The sequence below is a fragment of the Rhodofomes roseus genome, assembly GCF_022264815.1.
Source record: "Rhodofomes roseus strain CIRM-BRFM 1785 chromosome Unknown C8Q71scaffold_1, whole genome shotgun sequence".
Taxonomy (NCBI): Eukaryota; Fungi; Basidiomycota; class Agaricomycetes; order Polyporales; family Fomitopsidaceae; genus Rhodofomes; species Rhodofomes roseus.
The window spans coordinates 1184645-1202184 of NW_025952957.1; the positions used below are offsets into that span (position 1 = coordinate 1184645).

The window sequence follows — 17540 nt, forward strand, 5'->3', positions numbered from 1 at the left end:
GTAGTGCAATCCGTCATATAAGTGTCTCAATTACTCTCCACTACATGTACGTGAAACGCATCGCAACTGGAAGTCAGGTCAAGTACGAACTTGAACGGCGACTCAATGGGCACCTCTACGTCCAAGCAAAATACCTCGCCCCTGCATGAGGCCCAGCAACCCGGGTAGCGACCATCCACTCCATCGCGATGTCTCCTATATTATCCCCGTCCGGCGTGCGGTGCATCACCATTCGCATGCGTCCGCCGCCCGCCTGTCCCTCCGAATGGGCCTCTGTCTCTCCGAACGCTGATTAGAGTGAGGTCAGGATGAATTGGGTACGTCTCTGCGGTCTACAGGAGCTCGAGGCGGTCGTACCTTCTACCCTCGCAGTCCACTCGAAGTACTGCTCCACGAAGAACGCGACAGGCTCTCGTCTTCCTGTGGACGGTCGAGCCTCGTTGGGGTCGCCGCCCGAAGGAGAGACGGGCCGGATAATGGGTAGCTTGAGGTCTTGCAGCCCAGAGTCAAAGACAGCGAGCGCCACACTTGCTGTTCTGCAACAGTAAGACGGTTGTGAGAGTCATCCGTGAAAGGCGGGTGGTGGGACTGACGCTTTGGCAGAGAGCGAATTGACCGCCGTCAGGGCGTGCATAATGAGGGACAGGTAAGAGGATAGTCTGTCGGGTTCCTCCAAAAGTTACATCAATTGACGTAGAGTAAGTATATACTGACGCACGTAGGTTCGAGCGTCGTGGGTTTGAGCAAAGCGGACAACTCGTGCAGGACAAACAGAGTAGGTGCCTCTGGGAGCGTCGTCTTGGGGTCGTGCAGTGTCCCTTCGTATACGTGAAGCATGCTCAGGATCATGACAAGGTGCGCTGGTGTCGGAGGATACCTGCGCCCTCGGTAAGTCACGATCGACACGGTTCACTCACATCGGGAGTAGAACTCGGCGGTCCCTTACGAAGACATTCGACTGACAAGTTTTCGATCCGCGCTGACGCGCTGCACGTCAAACCGTCACCTCCATGTACTTTCAGCCACTCGTCATCGAACTTGGCGAGGCTGGCGAGGAATGCGGCGCGTGAGGGCGAGATGAAGATCGCTTTGCCTTTCGGGTCGCGCCAGTTGTGCGATAGCACGAGGTGTATGGGGGCGGAGGGGTGGTACGGGCCTCGGACGAGGAGAGTATGAAATTGCGGCAGCTCGGGGGATGGTGGGGGGAAAATGGTGGCCATAGGAGATGAGTGTAGGACGCGACTTGCACTTTGCGGGGGCGGGGTTGCCTGATGTAGTTGAGTCACGAGACCGCGTATGCCCACTCGGCACGGAAGCGCCCAGTGGACGCTCCGGCTCGCCACGCGCTACCGACCTCCTTACAGGCCTCACTTGGGCCTCACGCATACTCGATCGACCCTTGACACCTTTCTTCGGGCCTGTCTTCTTAGCTGACGCTTATGCACTGATTCTGCGTCCGTCATCTCTACTGTCGGACTGCCTGGTGTGCCATTTCCACCATGCATCCTTTCGCATCGTACGTTCTACGCAGCTACTACCGGGCGACGGGCTGGAATGAGGACAACTTGTATGCCAACCTCACCCGATCATCCAATGGTAAGTTTTTGGTAGGTTACATCCGGAGAGCCTAACTTAAATGCCTCCTAGCGGTCCTCGACTTCACTGTGCCCAGAGGGCTACACTTCTCGATCTCAAAGTCGCCGAGCCCGCTGTTCAAGAACACCTATTCTATGAACGCACTGCCGTCGCTCAACGGTTCTGTTGGCTACATCTTCACCTCATGCGAGCTGGACGTGAAGGGCTCGGGCGACGTGCGCTTCAAGGACATGGCAGACCACTTCAAAGTCTACGACCTGCCCCGGAGACCGGAGGGGAAGGAGGAAGAATGGCTGGCGGGCGAGAGAGTCAACACTCGGGGTGAGTACGTACTTCGTTGCTGACATCCGGTGCAGCGTCGTTGATCAGCTTCTGTAGACTACCTGCTTTACGGCCGTGTCTACATCCCGACAGGCCGACTTGATGCACTGTATTCAGCGAGGCTATCACCGACGTTGCAAGGTATGGTGGCTGCAATATCCGACCCGCGCGCAAGCCTGTTTGCCGAGTCGGTCAGGAGTGCACCTACGCATCCCAGCAACATTATGTTCAGCCTGCAGCACGATACCGGCAGGTGGTGTACAGAATACACATGGAGTGCGGAGGACGGCATGTGGGGTGTCCGGACGCTGCATAACTTCGGGAAGTTAACCGGCTCGAGCGACTCGGCTGAGGAGGGCGAGAAGTCGACCGGTGCACCACCACGGACTCGCTCGTGGATGAGAAGGGTGGATGAGGAGGAGGCGATGGAGGGAGGTCTCAAAGGCCGAATATCCGCCGGCGCTGAGTTTTACTTCAGTGCCAAGGAGAAGAGCGCAGGTGGTAAGGACCTTTCTACACTAACTCTCGGAATGATGCTTAGTTGAGTGTAGTATCGACCGGTATACGGTTCACGACGTTGCCCGATGCAACTCCCCCATCGTTCCAGGAACCTTCAACAGCACCATCGACATCGCGCGGCCCTCCCTCCCAGCCACCTACGACCATCACTGCTCTGTTCAACCCCATGCTCGGACATATCTCCGCGGCGTATACCGCGCGAACCTCCCGTGATCTCTCTCTCAGCTCGCGGTACGACTTCAACGTATACAGCTACGAGAGCGAGTGGTGCATGGGAGCAGAGTGGTGGATGCGCCGTGGGAAGGGCATGTTCACGTCCGCGCTGGGCTCGAGCCCAGACGAGTCGAAGGATGACTCTGCTTTGCAACACACGCCTCCAGCTTCACATGAGGGCATGGGCGAGGTGCAAGGGGTGATGAAAGCCCGTGTATCTACGACAACGGTGCGTCTGTTAGGAGTGTCTTCCGACAACCAAACTGAGTGATCGACTACAGGACATTTCCCTTTTGTGGGAAGGACGTTTGAAAAACATGCTGGTCAGCTTCGGGATCGTCTCGAACCTGACCAGCAGGTCGAAGCCCATAAAAGCAATAGGCCTGGAGTTATCGTACTTCAGCTCGGGATGAACACCCACCAGTGCATCGCTAGGATTGCTTTCGTGACTTGGGGGACACTAGTATGCGTGTACGATCAACAAGGACTTCTGCATCATCATATCCAGGGCCATGTACCATAGAGAAACACTAATCAGATTCCAGGGGGACATTAAATGAAGCCGTAAGGCGGGGCAAGTGCACCGATTTGTGTGGGTATAGACACCATGATCAACCACAATGACAATGTCCAACGGGGAGGCCAGCAAGGCTCAAATACAAGCAATATCGTGATAGATGGGCGGAAGATACGATGCACTACGGAAATCGAGCAACAACGTCGAACCTCGGGCACTTCAGTCTTTGGCAGCAGCAGGAACCGGAACGGCAGTCTCGCGGCGAGGCGCATGCGCTCCCAGCGTGCGTGCAAGCCTCGAGATCGCGTCGCCCGTAATCACCGGGCGCGTCGCGTGCGCCGAACGGGAGTGGGCGTGTCCGATGCCCGCGCCGGTCGGCGGGGACGATTGCGTGCGGGTGTGATGGGCGTTGTCAGTCCGGGCACCGCGATCCAGGTCGGGATGCTGAAAGCTGGAGATCGAGGCGCTGTACGGCTGGCGGTGGCCTCGTGCAGGACCTCTCGAGCGGAGGTGCGGTAGCACGTCCGGGATGGGATGACTGGAGATGTGACTCGGCGCGGATTGTGTGGTCTGAGGGGCGTGTATCGATGCTGCCAGGCCTTTCTCGGGAGCATGGTCTCTGGGGGACGGTTCCTTCTCCCCTGACGTCGCTGCCGACTTGGGAGCGTGGATGGAATCGGCGAGGCCCTTCTTCGGGGCGTGTGTCGACTCTGCAAGACCGCCATTCGGCAAATGTGTCGATTCCGCGAGATTACTCTTGGGAGCGTGTATCGACTCCAAAAGGTTGCTTTTCGAAGCGTGTATCGAATTCGCAAGACCGTTCTCAGTCTTCTGCTCCGCCGAACCCGTACTGGAATTTCCTCGCTTATGCCCCGGCTCAGCGTGTCGAGGATGACGCTTCGCGGACGCCGGTTCGACAGTCGTGGTTGGTTTCGGCGGTAGGGACGGGTGAATCGGAAGCTTGGCGGGTGCCTTCGATGGTGACGGGTTCGAGGTAGGTACAAGGCGTGACGTTGTCGATTCTTGCGAAGGCTGTGCTTGTGTAGGCTGTCGTGAATCCTTGGGCTCGCCAGCCTTGCTTTCCTCATGACGGCCAACCCGAGACTGCTCCAGGTTGATGAGGGCGCTTAGAGGCTCTTCCTTCTTCTCTTTCACCCCCACAACCTGTGGTGCCGCTTGAGATTCTTTGCCCTTCGATATAACCTCATGAGGAGCTTTCGCCGGAGACGCAGCTGCAGACTCCGGAGTAGCTAGTGGCACAGTGAAAGGCGAGCCGACCTCGATGTTCGGTAGAGGCCTTAGCGCATCTTCGAGGATGGGAGAAATAATGGAGGGTTTCCCATCTGTCTTGACGTCCGTCTTCCCCCAGTCAGGAAGGTCGGGGAGACTGTCGTCGTCGTCGCTCGCCCAGTCAAAGTGACTATGGCTTCCGGGCGTATGAGGCCTTTCCATCGCCACGGACCGCATGCGGTCGACGAGAGCGTCGATGTCCGATTTGATGTCAAAGGTGTGTGCGTCGGAGGGCGTCATGAGATGTGGTGGGATATCCTTGCTCGTGATTACACCTCTCTCGGGAGCGGATTGCACGGTAAAGGCACTCGAATCAGAAGAAAGAGATGACTTCGTGTTCAGCGCGGGGAGAACCTTGTTCTGAGAGCGCCTTCGTCTGGAAGGACGAGCTGCTGCTGCAGGCGGCGGGTTGGGAGTGAGTGTAGCGGATGTGTCTGTGGTGGGTCCGGGTTTGCGGGTGTTCTTATTGTCGGAGGCCTTCCTCGTGGACTTTGGCCTGCCTGACGCTTTGCTCGCAGCAGCGGCGATTGGACCGGCGGGAGCGGGTGTCGGCGGCTCGACAATCTTGGGGATATCCGGAGTCGGTTTTCCCTTTGGCTGATCCGCCTGCAATTTCGGCGCATCGTCTGAGGGCTTTGTACTGGCATTGGAGGGCGCGCCTCCCCTGCCACTGCCGCCGCCCCTTCCACCACGCCCACCTCTGCCACCTCGACCACCCGATCTGCCCCTGGTTCCACCGCCTACGTTGCGCGGCGCACTCCCCGAGTCACCATGCTTCCAAGCTTGCCGGTCCGGACCAGACCATGACAGGCTGTTGGTGTTGTGTGCGGCTGGAGGGAGCGCAGAGGCCATTGACTTCCTTCTCTGTCAAATGAGTCCCGAAGGTTCCGCGTATCTTTGACATTGCGTAAGAGACGATTGGAATGTTCGAAGTGACAGGGCTTGAAACTCTGAAACTATTGACACTCACGGAGGGCTGGCGGTTAGGGCTGTTGAAATAGAATGATGGCGGGACTTTGGGGAGTGTGTCGTATGAGAATCGTTGAATAGGGGGTTTCGTGGTCTAGTAGACTGAGACGTGAGAGGCTGTATGACACGGAACGTAGCAAGGCGTAGGCTGAGGGCAGAACGTTGATAATTCGCGGAAGCAACCGTTGGCCCCGCCCTCGGATGTCCTCACATGCGCCAAGCGTGCCCGAGCGGGTGTTCGTCCACGTGCAGCCACCCGGCGCTCGTCCCAATCCTTTCCCCGCGCGTCTGAGCCGTACTGCAACTATCCGGCTCTGCTACCGTCTCAGACACATCCATACCCTACCACATAACTCGCGCCGACCATGTCCAAGGCATCGCAGCCGGAGCTCAAAAAAGTGCGTACTCATCCATCGGCATCAGTATGCTGCAGCAATTGCTTACTGCTTGGATCATCGCAGTTCATGGACAAGAAATTGTTCGTCCATCTTCAAGGCGGCCGCAAAGTCAGCGGAGTCTTGCGCGGCTACGACCTATTCCTCAACCTTGTTCTTGATGATGCGACGGAGGAGACGACCCCCGCACAAAAGCACCCCATCGGTACCGTTGTGCGTAGCACCATATCTCTCAATTCGAACATGCGTGTCTAATGGTTCTTTTGGGCAGGTTATCCGAGGGAACAGTGTATCATCGATGGAGACCTTGGAGGCGATTCGGTAGCCAGGAATTGAAATGTTGTCGTCGTATGATTTGTGCTTGTACGTTGTGTTCTAACGCCGCATCCTGAGTTGTAGTCACTTAGCCCTCCATGGCAATCGGATCTGCTCCGCTGTAAGGCGATTTGATCGCGATACATTCGATGAACAAGTGCACATTATGGTGCGCATTAGTGTGCGTGTTCAATCTTACTACTTGCTATCGAGTCTGTGGATAGCGGGCATCGCACTTGCGGTGCATCCGCTCGTGCTGTGTCAGGCTACGAATGGCCAGATGCGCTGGCTCCTCCTCCCCAAGTCACCTAGCGTTGATGACGCGCAAGGTATTCAGATAATAAGGATATACACCAAAAACAACGACCGCGGATATTCGACGACTATGTTACAAACTTCCCGCGTCTTCCTGTTCGTAAATGCAAGAGTCAAGTCCAACTAAGCCGGCCCCAATTCACCATCGCAATACAGCACGACAAACCGCCAGTTGTCCGGGCGCGACAACGCCTCCTCCACGACGTGCGCCGCGGGGCGAGCGTGGTGAGTGTGGTGCTTAGTATGTTGCGTATTCGCTTGCGAATGGGGCGTGCGGTTGACGAAACCGAGACCGTCCGACGAAGCCCTTCGGGATGTGAGATGGGAGAGGCCCCTGGATCATGCTACAGTGAGTGCGTCAGACTCGGATGCATACTAGAGCGTCAGTGCAGAGACTGACCTCGGTTCTTGCCATCGCATGTAGACCCAGCTCCACATAGCAGTCTGAATGCTGCCGAAGAGGATCAAGGTCTACGAACGATACAATGAGTATCTGGATTCATACTTCGATAACGATGCCCGACTTACGGGTGCACGGGATCGAATGAGGCTCATCATATCTGCGAAGAGAGAAGTATACAGGGATGTACTGGATATGTGAGTGAAGGCTGAGTGCTCGCTGTGTAGGCTGGATGTGATGGAGAACATGCCAGAGCGACACACCAATTCAAGTTTATATACTCTTAATTATGCCCCGGAGTCGACTGACTCAGAGAAACGCAGTGTCATCGTGTCTGTTGCTCCGGGGACTCTCGACGCCATCAAAGAATCTGGTGTGGGCTGGAAAGAAGTCCAGAAGCGAGGCGCAGTGGCACAAGGAGTCGTACTCGACGAATGTGGCAGGACAGAGCAGTCTGGATAGAGGCCAGAGGCAGGTCGACCTGAAGCAGCCGTGCCTCTCGGGTGATTCAGGAAGACAGTGGCGGATGGCACTGAGGGGACAAGAGGACCCCTGTTTATTGGTGGGGAGGCCTGATCCTGCCGCCCGAGATTTTGGCATTTTTGTCCGGACGTATGTGTCCAGATTTGTCCGGATTAAATCAGGCCTCAGGGAGGATTTTCCGCTGCTGTCCGGACTGTGCATCAGGCCTCAGGCCTTGGTACGAGCGGATCGGTGTCCGGATTGCAGGATCAGGCCGAGTCAGCCATGTAACTCATGGTGAATAGTCGGGCAAGTGAGCACCAACGGTGCGCGGATGGGGTGGCTATTAGACAATGATCATGCCAGTCGTCTTCGTCGCGCACAGCGTGATATGGCTGCTCGGCATTCGACGTCAGGGAAGTCATGACGCCGACCTTGCACATGCACGGGACGTGTAGGTCAGCTTCAGGCTGTGTTGCGACGCTATACGGACGGCTGAGGTGTCCGGATAGGATCAGGCCTCGCGAGGTTGGGGGAACCATGTCCGGATACTGACACAGGCCTCCGCCCTCATGAACGTCGATTTTGTCCGGATTACATCAGGCATACCCCCTCAAATTGGCCGGATTTTGTCCGGATTGGGATCAGGCCTCTCCCCCAATTGACAGGGGTCCTGGGACAAGACAGGTCCTCGTCTGGAACGCTACCGATGAGGCGCAGACAAGTCTGGAGCGAAGCCGAGTCCCATCAGAGATCCAGATCGTACCAAACATTATCAGGGCGCAGCTGTGGCGCACGGCCACTACGATAAGTTACTATATCCAGCCGGGATATCGGCCTCGATGAGCCCTCCTTACTGTATGTGGCCTGTATCAGCCTGTATTGACCCATGTGTACGGTCATCATGTTGAGAGATCTTAATGATGATAAGAGAAAAGGCCAGCTGAGAAGTCGGCCACATCATCGGGAACAAGTACTAGTGGCTCACTACATGGCATTACGATATTTATGTGCTTTAATCCATATGAATATGTTCAGATATATGTCCATGATATCTTGCTAGGTTGCTAGCAAGTATCGATCATATCTCCAAACCCAAGCCGACTACAATGTCCGGTTAGCTCGAAAGAGAAGGGCTATCAATGCCCACGTACTCAGAGGTTCGGATCTCTCATCCTCCTTGATAAACAGGGCAGGGTGCATGAGGAGCGAACGCGCAAGACGCGCCCTCCGCGTCTGACCAATGCTCAGTTGTCGGACCAGCGGTAGGTCAGGACTCAGGCAGTGGGCCGAGGTGAGGTGCAGCTCGTCCACCTATCGTTTCACCCTTTTTCCCAAACCGAGATAAGTAGGTAGCATGTAGCAAAGCAGTCCTGACACAAGAAAAATTTGCGAGAGCATTCAGAGCGCGTACGAGAGTCACGGTGGACGGAGCGTTGGTTCAGAAAACATTTACTGTATCTGAGTCACGTTACCGTGGATTGCGAGCGCTAATAACCGCAACAGGGTTACAGGGATGACCTTGATCGGCCAGATTTTCTTCGCACCTGTGGCTGGGAGAAGACGAACAAGAACAAGACCAGTACACTAACCCGCATTCTCCTTTGTGATGGTCAGTTACGGAAGTCACGGTACGGACCAGAGAAAATGACTGATATCGCGCTAGATTCGCCGGCAAACCCGTGAGCGTCGCCAGTACATCTATGCCAAGTCTCTAGAGGCTCAAGAACGTCAGACGTACGAGCGGAAACAGCAGCTCAAGGATGCCCTCGCCGCGGGGAAGGCACTCCCGACGGAGTTGAGGAAGGAGGCGCAGACCTTGGGGAAGGATTTGGCGTTCGATGAGGCTCAGGCCGGTGCGTACTGCGGTCATTCACTTGTCTGCCGAGTCTGAACATCGCTCGACTGTTGCTGTGTAGACCCGACAACGCACATCGACAACGAGTACTCTATGGCTGGTATCCAAGACCCGAAGATCATTGTCACAACGTCTCGAGACCCGAGCTCGAAGCTGCAGCAGTTCGCGAAGGAGATGCGACTGGTCTTCCCGAATTCACATCGAGTGAACCGAGGAAACTATGTCATGAAGGAGCTGTCGGAGGCATGCAGAGCCAACGACGTGACCGACCTTGTCATCCTACACGAACACCGCGGCACGCCAGGTGCGTCGTCCATTTCCTCGGCGGGACTGCCTCGTTGACGAAGGCATGGTTTGCTAGATGCCATGATTGTCTCCCATTTTCCTCATGGCCCCACCGTCTTTTTCACCCTCCACAATGTTCAGCTGCGACATGACATCGGCACATACAAGGAGTCGACAGTCTCTGAGCAGTACCCACACCTCATCTTCGAAAACTTCAACTCACGGCTGGGTGAGCGGATGCGGGACGTACTGAAGTACCTCTTCCCGGTACCGAAGGAGGACAGCAAGCGGGTGATGACCTTCTCAAACGAGGACGACTTCATCTCCTTTAGGTGCGTAGTGCTGTCAGCACATAGGCACAAGTGAGGTATGCTGATATCCCTGTAGACATCATGTCTTTGTCAAGATCCCGCCACGCCAGGTCCAGCTCGCGGAGGTTGGCCCCCGGTTTGAGATGAAACGTATGTCAACCCCCACTTCCATACTCGTGCTCCCAGTACTCACGATCGTATCCAGCATACGAAATACGACAAGGCACGATCGAACAGACTGAGGCAGAGCGCGAATGGGTCCTCGCGCACTACTCACGAACAGCAAAAAAGCGATCGCTGTTGACCGGGCCATCACGACCATTGGCCTCCGCAGAGTCAGAACAACCCAAAAAGAAAGCACGTCGATAGTGAGACATGTTTTCCGAGCTCAATCCGAGCTCAACATCTTTCCGACTGCTGAAATGGCCACCTTGGCCGCCCTACGCTACGTTGTGTCTCCGCTGGGGCCACTACGCGACTTCGGTTGCACAAACCGCTCTCACACTATGTCGCTCGATCTCTGGTATATGTATTCTTTGCTGTGGATTGTCCAGTGCCCAGATGTATTTTAGCGTGTACCCCATGTCCTAATCCACCACGAGCTCAGCATCGAGCTCCGCGAAGCCCTCGAAGAACGACGTGAACAGGTCAATCAGGCTCTGCGCGTCGTGCGTGCCCGCGGTCTCGCGGATGGAGTGCATGGACAGCATCGGGCAGCCGATGTCGACTGTCCGGACGCCGATCTTCGATAGGGCGGGGCCTACGGTGGACCCGCACGCCCTATTCACAACCACAGTAAGTCAGTATGTGTATAGTGACCCTGCGAGAAGGTCTTTGGACGCACATATCGTTGCGGACCTCGTACTCCTGCACCTTCCCAGCACGCTTCTCGATCAGCTTCTTCAGGAGGAACCTGCCAACCGCCTCGGTCGCATACCGCTGCTTCGCGTTCGTCTTGATCGCGACGCCGCCATTGATGCGCGGTGCATGATTCTCCTCGTGCTTGCTCAGGTAATTCGGGTGCACCGCGTGCGTCATGTCTGCGCTGACGAGGAAGCTCCGCGCGATCGTCTGTGCGTGCGCGGCGGGCGTCGGTGAAAGGCGCGAGAGCAGCGAGGGGATCAAAGAGGACTCGGCGCCCGTGGTGGAGACGGAGCCGACCTCTTCGTGGTTGAAGAGCGCGATGGCGTTGACATTGTTGGAGACGGAAGAGGAGTAGGAGGAGTAGGAGGGCGAGGTGGAGAAGGTGGCGAGAGCGTCGAGTGCACAGAACCTGTTGTGACGGGCTTGTCAGTAACAGACGGCGAGGACAGCGCAGCGGACGTACGAAGAGAACTGGTTGTCCATTCGGGGAGAAAAGATGAACTCATTCTTGATGCCACCGAGCTGAGAGGGTTGGGTGTCGTACAAGTGTCTGAGTAGAAATTCAGCAAGGTCAGTGCGAAACAGTGAACAAGTCGACATACAGCTCAAAATCGTGGATGTCCTCTGGGACCACGGATAGCTCTTGAGAGAGCACTTCCAAAAGAGCAGCGTGATGCTGCTCCTGGACACTCGTCGCTTTCACCTCGACGGTACCTTTCTTGTCCGCGGTTGCGTTAAGCTGCTCCTCGATCATGCCGAGTATGGGCATCATCTCAGTCTCCTGGTTAAACTGGAAGTTGTCGCCAGAACCCCTCTGCACTACCCGTCACTTCAGTTCCGCTGATGCACAAATATGCATGGTTTGGTGCTCACAGTGGATGGCTAGGGAAGGCACGCGTAGGAGAGGACGGTCGATCTTGATGAGCTTGGACGTGAATCCGCCATTCTTCTCCTTCAGGATGATTCTGCCTGCCAGCGAGAGGTCGCGGTCGAACCAAGTGTGCCAGAGACCGCCACCATAGGTTTCTACGCCGACCTGTAGATATCCGACCTTCGCCTTCTTTGAGACTGGACGAACCTGGGAAAGCCACTTCAGCACAAAGCGGTGGCTCAGTAATAGAGAAATATCGTACCCTCAGGTTTGGGCTGTCAACGTGTGTAGCGACTATGGAGACGCCTCCGCCAGGCTTCCACTTCTGAGGAACGGTGAAAGCAAGGATGCAGCTCTGGTTGCTAGTGGGATTTAGCACAGCAGGAGCGCGGCAAGGAGTCGATGTCTGCGTACCGGGTGACATAGAACTTGCCGCCGCCGTTAAGGTCCTTCTCCCAATCATCCTTTTCTCTGAGCTAGTCAGGCAGATAATGTCAGTCCACACAAGATGGATCATGATGCCTCAGGCTGACCTTGCGAAATCCGGCCTTCTCGAGGCGGAGGGCTGCGGTGGCGACTGCGTGGAGGGGAGTAGGTGAGGCGTTAACAAATTGGAGTAGGCGAGTCGCGGCCTCGGGAGCAGCAGCGTTGATCATCATGGTGGGGTGCTCGAGCACAAATACAACAGCGATCGTCCGTCCGAGGCAAGGATTATTATGAAAGGGACGCGCGATCAACGCGCGATCCAGGCTCCTTCCCACTCGTCCTCAGGCTCGGGAGGTAGTTCACTAGTGACCACTTACCACAGGCGGTGCCGCAGTATTTCACGGTGCTCACTTAGTGTCACCAAAGTATCTCCACCACATGAGAGTATATTCGGAGTGGGGCCTGTGCGCGGAGCAGTCACCACCGTTTCGAATACGCTCTATTGTGGATTGAGTGTAACAGGCCTTTTGGCGGCAAGCGGCCCGCGCCCCTCCGATTTTGACGCTGAAAGTCAAATTCATTGACCGTGCGAAGCACGAAAATTCATTGGACATGCTTGGTGATTGGCCGGCTGATCGCCTGTGGCTGCGACTTCCTCTCTGTTGTGCTGAGCACTATGGTCCAGAGCTACTTGAAACACGGGCCCACAGAGGTGAGCATGCTCCATATTCAGCGAGGAACGATTGCTGAACGAGCTTAGGCATTCGGGCTCGTCTGTAGCTCGTCTTCGAGCTCCCACTATGACGGCAAGCTCGCGTATGTACCAGCCCTGGAGGATGTCCTGGTATGGGACGTGAAGAAGGGTCAGATGGTGAGTTGTTACCCCCTTACTGCAGAATGTATCTCATGGTTTCTTAGATCGCGATGTGGCACGAGACAGGCCATCGAGCGGAGGTCACTTGCATCCTCCGTTCACCGCAGAAGGATACCTTCGCAGTGGGTTACGCAGATGGATCCATTCGTCTATGGAGCGCGTCAGAGAAGTCTGTCATTGCAACATTCAACGGTCATAAGAAAGCCATTACCGCGCTTGCCTTCGACGACGCTGGTGCTAGGCTCGCGTCGGGCTCGCAAGACACCGACCTCATTCTGTGGGATGTCGTCGCGGAAGCTGGCCTGTTCAGGTAGGTCTCCTCTACTCTGCTGTTCAAACTGTTCTCACAGTCAACAGGTTACGTGGTCATCGGGACCAAGTCACCGCTATACGTTTCATCACATCCGCTTCTCCCGCACAACCGTCCTCCTCCTCTGGAACCACTCCAGGCTACCTCCTTACGTCCTCAAAGGATACCTTCTTGAAGCTATGGGACCTCGGTACACAACACTGCATACAGACTATCGTCGCTCACCGTTCCGAGATCTGGACGCTCGACGTGGATAGCAAGCACGAGTTGGTCTTCACGGGCAGCGGAGAGGGCGAGCTCAAGGCGTGGAAGATCGACCATGACGCACTTGCAGAGGGTCTGCGAGAGACTGAGAATGGCGAGGTGCGTGCGCTTGGCCTACAAAACCGACAGGTAATGAACTGCGCACTAGGTAGCAAAGCTCATCCATGCAGTCGCCCCGCTTCCATTAGCCTCCAACCACCGAGTATCACAGATCACTTTCCACCCATCACGCCCTTATCTTGCCGTCCAGTCGCATGACCGTACAGTCGAGCTCTTCCGCATCCGCAATGAGGACGAAATCCGCAAGAAGCAAGCGCGGCGTCGTAAGCGACAGAAGGAGAAAGAACAAACAAAAGGCAAGAAGCCTACCGAGCACGATGACGAAGCCCAAATTCAAGTGGACGGAGACACAGAGGACAAAGACAAGGAGATTGAGCTCGCTGACTTGTTCACGCCCTACCTCGTCGTGCGCGCGTCAGGCAAGATCCGCTCGTTCGACTTCGCCGAAGACGATGCCTCAAGGGCGAAGGGCAACACGCAGCTTTTTACCGCGCTGTCGTCTAACGCTCTGGAGGTGTACAGCATCCCCCCTCCGACGAAGAGCAAAGACGTCGTACCGGAGGCGACCCGCATCTATTCTGTTGACCTGCCGGGTCACCGGACGGACGTAAGGACGATGTGCCTGAGTTCGGACGACAGCCTGTTGGCGTCGGGCTCGAATGGGTCGTTGAAGATATGGAACATGAAGACGACGTCGTGTATCAGGACTATGGAGTGTGGACATGCGATCTGCAGCACGTTCCTTCCGGGTGACCGACAGGTGCGACTCATCAGGCTTTTTGAACGAACACGCTGAACTTAGTCTGTACGGTAGGTCGCGGTGGGAACGAAGTCGGGAGAGATCCTTATCTACGACGTCGCCTCTTCGACACTCGTCGAGACCGTCAAAGCGCATACGTCTACCGTATGGTCGATCCACGTCCGCGCAGATGGACTAGCACTCGTCAGCGGCAGTGCGGACAAAGATGTCAAGTTCTGGGAGTTCGAGTCAAAAGCTGCGGATAGTGACAATGTGAGATGTGATCCTCTAATGTCCAGGGACAGCTATCTGAAGCGAAGAGTATAGCCACGGAGTACTAGACTGTTATCGCTAGTACATGTCCGAACCCTCAAGATGACAGACGACGTGCTTAGCGTGCGGTATAGCCCGAACGGCAAGTTCCTGGCAGTAGCATTACTCGACTCAACTGTGAAGGTCTTCTACCAAGACACACTCAAGTTCTTCCTCTCGCTATATGGTCACAAGGTCCGATCATATCTTTTCGCGCGTAGTTCCTCTTGCTGACATCTCACTTTACACAGCTCCCAGTGCTAAGCATGGACATCTCCCCGGATAGCAAGCTCATTGTTACGTGTTCGGCGGATAAGAACGTTAAGATTTGGGGCCTCGACTTCGGCGACTGTCATCGCTCGCTTTTTGCGCACGACGAGAGTGTGATGCAGGTGGCCTTCGAGAAAAACGACGTCCGAGAGCTCGATGCGAAGCCGAGTCATTATTTCTGGACTGTCGGCAAGGATCGTATGGTGAAGTACTGGGATGGGGACAAGGTATGTAATTGAAAACATCCTGTACTGGGTCGTCCACTGACGATAGAATATGTAGTTCGAGAACATCCAGAAGTTGGAGGGACATCACGGAGAGGTGTGGGCCTTAGCCGTCAGCAACACCGGCAAGTTTGTCGTCACAGGCTCGCACGACAAGTCCATCCGAGTATGGGAGAAGCTCGACGAGCCGGTGAGTCCCTCGGCTGCCCGCGACCTCGAATTCAACTGAAAATGATCTAGCTCTTCCTGGAAGAAGAGCACGAACGCGAGCTCGAGCAGCTCTACGAGTCCGGCATCGCTGACACGCTCAACCGGAATGACGCCCCGATCGGGAGCGGCGCGGACGACGCGGACCCCACGCTCGCACAGGGCGCAGAGGCGACCACCGTCTCGAAGCAAACGACGGAGACGCTCATGGCGGGCGAGCGGATCATGGAGGCGCTCGAGCTCGCGGACGGCGAGATCGCGGCGCTACGCGAGTACGAGGAGGCGAGGGCAGCGGGCGGGCTCGGCGAGCAGGTCGCGCCGCCCCCGCGGAACCCGGTGCTCGCGGCGTATGATGTTGAGCCGGAGGAGTATGTGTTGAGGGTGGTGCAGAAGGTGCCGGGGACGGCGCTGTATGATGCGTTGTTGGTGTTGCCGTTTGGGAATGTGGTGAGCTTGATGAAGTATTTGAACGTCTGGGCGCAGAGGGTGAGTTCTGTATGTCGCTGGCATACATTTCAGCGGATTCACAAGTGTTACGGCAGGATTGGAACATCATCCTCACGTCAAGGATCATATTCTTCCTCCTCAAGACACACTACCACCAGATTGTTGCCAACCGCATCATGCGCACAGCTCTCATTCCATTGCGCAAGCACCTTCGTGAGTCACTGAGGAAGCAGAAGGACACGGTCGCATACAACCTCGCCGCGCTCAAGTACATCAAGCGGCAGAACGACGCGCAGCGGATCGCAGAGTTCTACGAGGAGGAAGGCATGGACGAAGAGAAGGTTCGGGAGAGGATTACCGAGGGCAAGAAGCGGAAGCGTGTAGCCATCAAGTCGTAGTCCGTTTCGTGGTAGTATATATAGGTTGCTCAAGGCGTAGTGACAAAAGTACAATACACAGAATGGTAGTACAGATCTAGTGTCTATCGATACATCCTAGGAGGTGTCGTCCGTTGACGTTGTCCGTAGTATCTTGTGCGTGCCAGCGCGAGCTTAGTCCTGGTTCTTCAATGGGTTGCCGCGGCCCCGGTGACCAGCTCTTAGGCCTTCGGTCCCCAGAGACTTTCCAGCCTGCCCAATGAACGTCAATGATCAGGAAACATACAAAGATAGACCAACTGACCATCCTTCCAATGGATCGGTAGCCGGGCGCATCTGTACCGTGAGTGTCCCCTCATTGAGATCCGCAAGCGATGAAAAGGCAGCCTTGGTGAGGTCGACGTGCTTCGAACCAGGCGCACAGCCTGCACAGGTATCGACGATGCGTACAAACACGCATTTCTGGTTCGTGTGGCAGACTACAGCAGTTGTCAGTAACGATGCGTTCATGAGTGACACAGTGAAGTAGGCTTACGCTCAACGAACTTGAAGCACTGAGGTCGATTCGTCCAGCCATCTAGCGTGACCGCTGAGACCATGGAATCGTCCTGTGGCCAGCATGGCGACTGAGACTTGGTAGTAAAGGAGCTGTGAAACTCGAACATACCGTGGGCGCCCAGGTAGGGTTCGACCAGCAGCTCGGGTTTTCCAAGTCATGGCCGGTATACCAGGTAATCGTGACAGGCTCCGAGTCTCCAGCGGCTTTCATGGTTCCGACGATGGACTTGACAGATCCCACCAGGCCGCCGACGCCGGAAGCCGAACTTGTCGTAGTAGCTTTGGAAGCAGCCTTCGTGTTCGTCTTTTTCGAGGTCTTTTTCGAGGCCTTCTTGGTTGACTTCTTGGTTGAGCGCCGAGAGTGGGCACGGGGGACTACAGGGCCGTCGACATCTTCGTCCTCGTCTGTCTGTGCTTGCGAGTACTTGTACTGCAGGTTCGTGACGTTGACTGCTTGCCATCCATCCCTAGGGTCGAATCGATAGTTGTTGCCAAGAGAGTGGGGGGTCGTGTAGCGCCGTTCGAGAGAGCTTTGGAAGGCACTGATGTCGGCAGCACGAGACGTAGTCATGAGCGGCACTAGTCCAAGCGAGACGAGGAAAACGCCGGCGAGGAAGGTTAAGCGGGGCATCTTGCTGCTCTGGGTTCAGAAGGGACGAGAGGAAGGGGAGAGTATTGTACAGGGGAGGAAAAGAGGAGTAAAGACAGGCCTGCCTGAGGGCGCGAGGTACCGGAGTAAGGGCGGGATGAGGAGAAGAAGATGAGGGCGCGGCGGCGCGCGAGTCGAACATGAACATACGCGGGCGCGTCGAGGTCACGTGCTGGGTGCTGTCGCGCAACATCGCGTTTTCGGGACGCGTTTCCTCCGCTCCGAGCATCCGTGGTAGGCTCGTTCCCAGTCGTTCTGGCGAGAGAAAAATTCAAAGTCCGTCACGTTCGCCAGAACGGCTGGGCGGATTGGGCGCCGTTTA

General features: G+C 56.0%; 8 protein-coding genes across 8 annotated transcripts; 4 read left to right on the top strand and 4 right to left on the bottom strand.

Moving 5' to 3' along the window:
- Position 1: 1 nt before the first annotated feature.
- On the bottom strand, positions 2 to 1236 carry C8Q71DRAFT_730404 (uncharacterized protein). Its single transcript, XM_047922094.1, has 5 exons — positions 964 to 1236; positions 719 to 877; positions 594 to 659; positions 358 to 536; positions 2 to 288 (listed from the first exon to the last, which is right to left on the bottom strand). Exons 1-5 carry the CDS (start codon positions 1218 to 1220, stop codon positions 116 to 118), a joined length of 834 nt encoding a protein of 277 aa, XP_047784692.1. The 5' UTR covers positions 1221 to 1236; the 3' UTR covers positions 2 to 115.
- Positions 1237 to 1331: 95 nt separating this feature from the next.
- On the top strand, positions 1332 to 3224 carry C8Q71DRAFT_17846 (mitochondrial distribution and morphology protein 10). Its single transcript, XM_047916786.1, has 5 exons — positions 1332 to 1596; positions 1648 to 1917; positions 1975 to 2418; positions 2469 to 2878; positions 2931 to 3224. The coding sequence occupies exons 1-5, from the start codon at positions 1500 to 1502 to the stop codon at positions 3060 to 3062; spliced, it is 1353 nt and encodes a 450-aa protein (XP_047784693.1). The 5' UTR covers positions 1332 to 1499; the 3' UTR covers positions 3063 to 3224.
- C8Q71DRAFT_17887 (uncharacterized protein) lies at positions 2923 to 5504 on the bottom strand. Its single transcript, XM_047916788.1, has 2 exons — positions 5427 to 5504; positions 2923 to 5351 (listed from the first exon to the last, which is right to left on the bottom strand). The coding sequence occupies exon 2, from the start codon at positions 5306 to 5308 to the stop codon at positions 3386 to 3388; it is 1923 nt and encodes a 640-aa protein (XP_047784694.1). The 5' UTR covers positions 5309 to 5351; positions 5427 to 5504; the 3' UTR covers positions 2923 to 3385.
- Positions 5505 to 5790: 286 nt separating this feature from the next.
- C8Q71DRAFT_698142 (like-Sm ribonucleoprotein) lies at positions 5791 to 6145 on the top strand (the record flags this gene model as incomplete). The annotated part of the gene is made up of 3 exons (XM_047920007.1): positions 5791 to 5823; positions 5887 to 6033; positions 6092 to 6145. The coding sequence occupies 3 exons, from the start codon at positions 5791 to 5793 to the stop codon at positions 6143 to 6145; spliced, it is 234 nt and encodes a 77-aa protein (XP_047784695.1).
- A 2664-nt stretch (positions 6146 to 8809) lies between these two features.
- On the top strand, positions 8810 to 10296 carry C8Q71DRAFT_17905 (Brix-domain-containing protein). The gene is made up of 6 exons (XM_047916790.1): positions 8810 to 8924; positions 8979 to 9168; positions 9232 to 9474; positions 9532 to 9787; positions 9843 to 9916; positions 9972 to 10296. Exons 1-6 carry the CDS (start codon positions 8922 to 8924, stop codon positions 10133 to 10135), a joined length of 930 nt encoding a protein of 309 aa, XP_047784696.1. The 5' UTR covers positions 8810 to 8921; the 3' UTR covers positions 10136 to 10296.
- Positions 10297 to 10353: 57 nt separating this feature from the next.
- C8Q71DRAFT_852409 (aspartyl aminopeptidase) lies at positions 10354 to 12160 on the bottom strand (the record flags this gene model as incomplete). Its single annotated transcript, XM_047926828.1, has 8 exons — positions 10354 to 10546; positions 10611 to 11039; positions 11094 to 11180; positions 11233 to 11449; positions 11504 to 11708; positions 11764 to 11863; positions 11916 to 11977; positions 12035 to 12160. 8 exons carry the CDS (start codon positions 12158 to 12160, stop codon positions 10354 to 10356), a joined length of 1419 nt encoding a protein of 472 aa, XP_047784697.1.
- A 393-nt stretch (positions 12161 to 12553) lies between these two features.
- C8Q71DRAFT_17966 (WD-repeat-containing protein) lies at positions 12554 to 16151 on the top strand. The gene is made up of 11 exons (XM_047916799.1): positions 12554 to 12639; positions 12688 to 12798; positions 12846 to 13111; positions 13159 to 13474; positions 13524 to 14195; positions 14250 to 14447; positions 14502 to 14681; positions 14738 to 14983; positions 15039 to 15170; positions 15221 to 15673; positions 15730 to 16151. Exons 1-11 carry the CDS (start codon positions 12604 to 12606, stop codon positions 16030 to 16032), a joined length of 2913 nt encoding a protein of 970 aa, XP_047784698.1. The 5' UTR covers positions 12554 to 12603; the 3' UTR covers positions 16033 to 16151.
- C8Q71DRAFT_17963 (uncharacterized protein) lies at positions 16046 to 17364 on the bottom strand. The gene is made up of 4 exons (XM_047916798.1): positions 16679 to 17364; positions 16547 to 16619; positions 16316 to 16490; positions 16046 to 16263 (listed from the first exon to the last, which is right to left on the bottom strand). The coding sequence occupies exons 1-4, from the start codon at positions 17198 to 17200 to the stop codon at positions 16233 to 16235; spliced, it is 801 nt and encodes a 266-aa protein (XP_047784699.1). The 5' UTR covers positions 17201 to 17364; the 3' UTR covers positions 16046 to 16232.
- Positions 17365 to 17540: the final 176 nt, after the last annotated feature.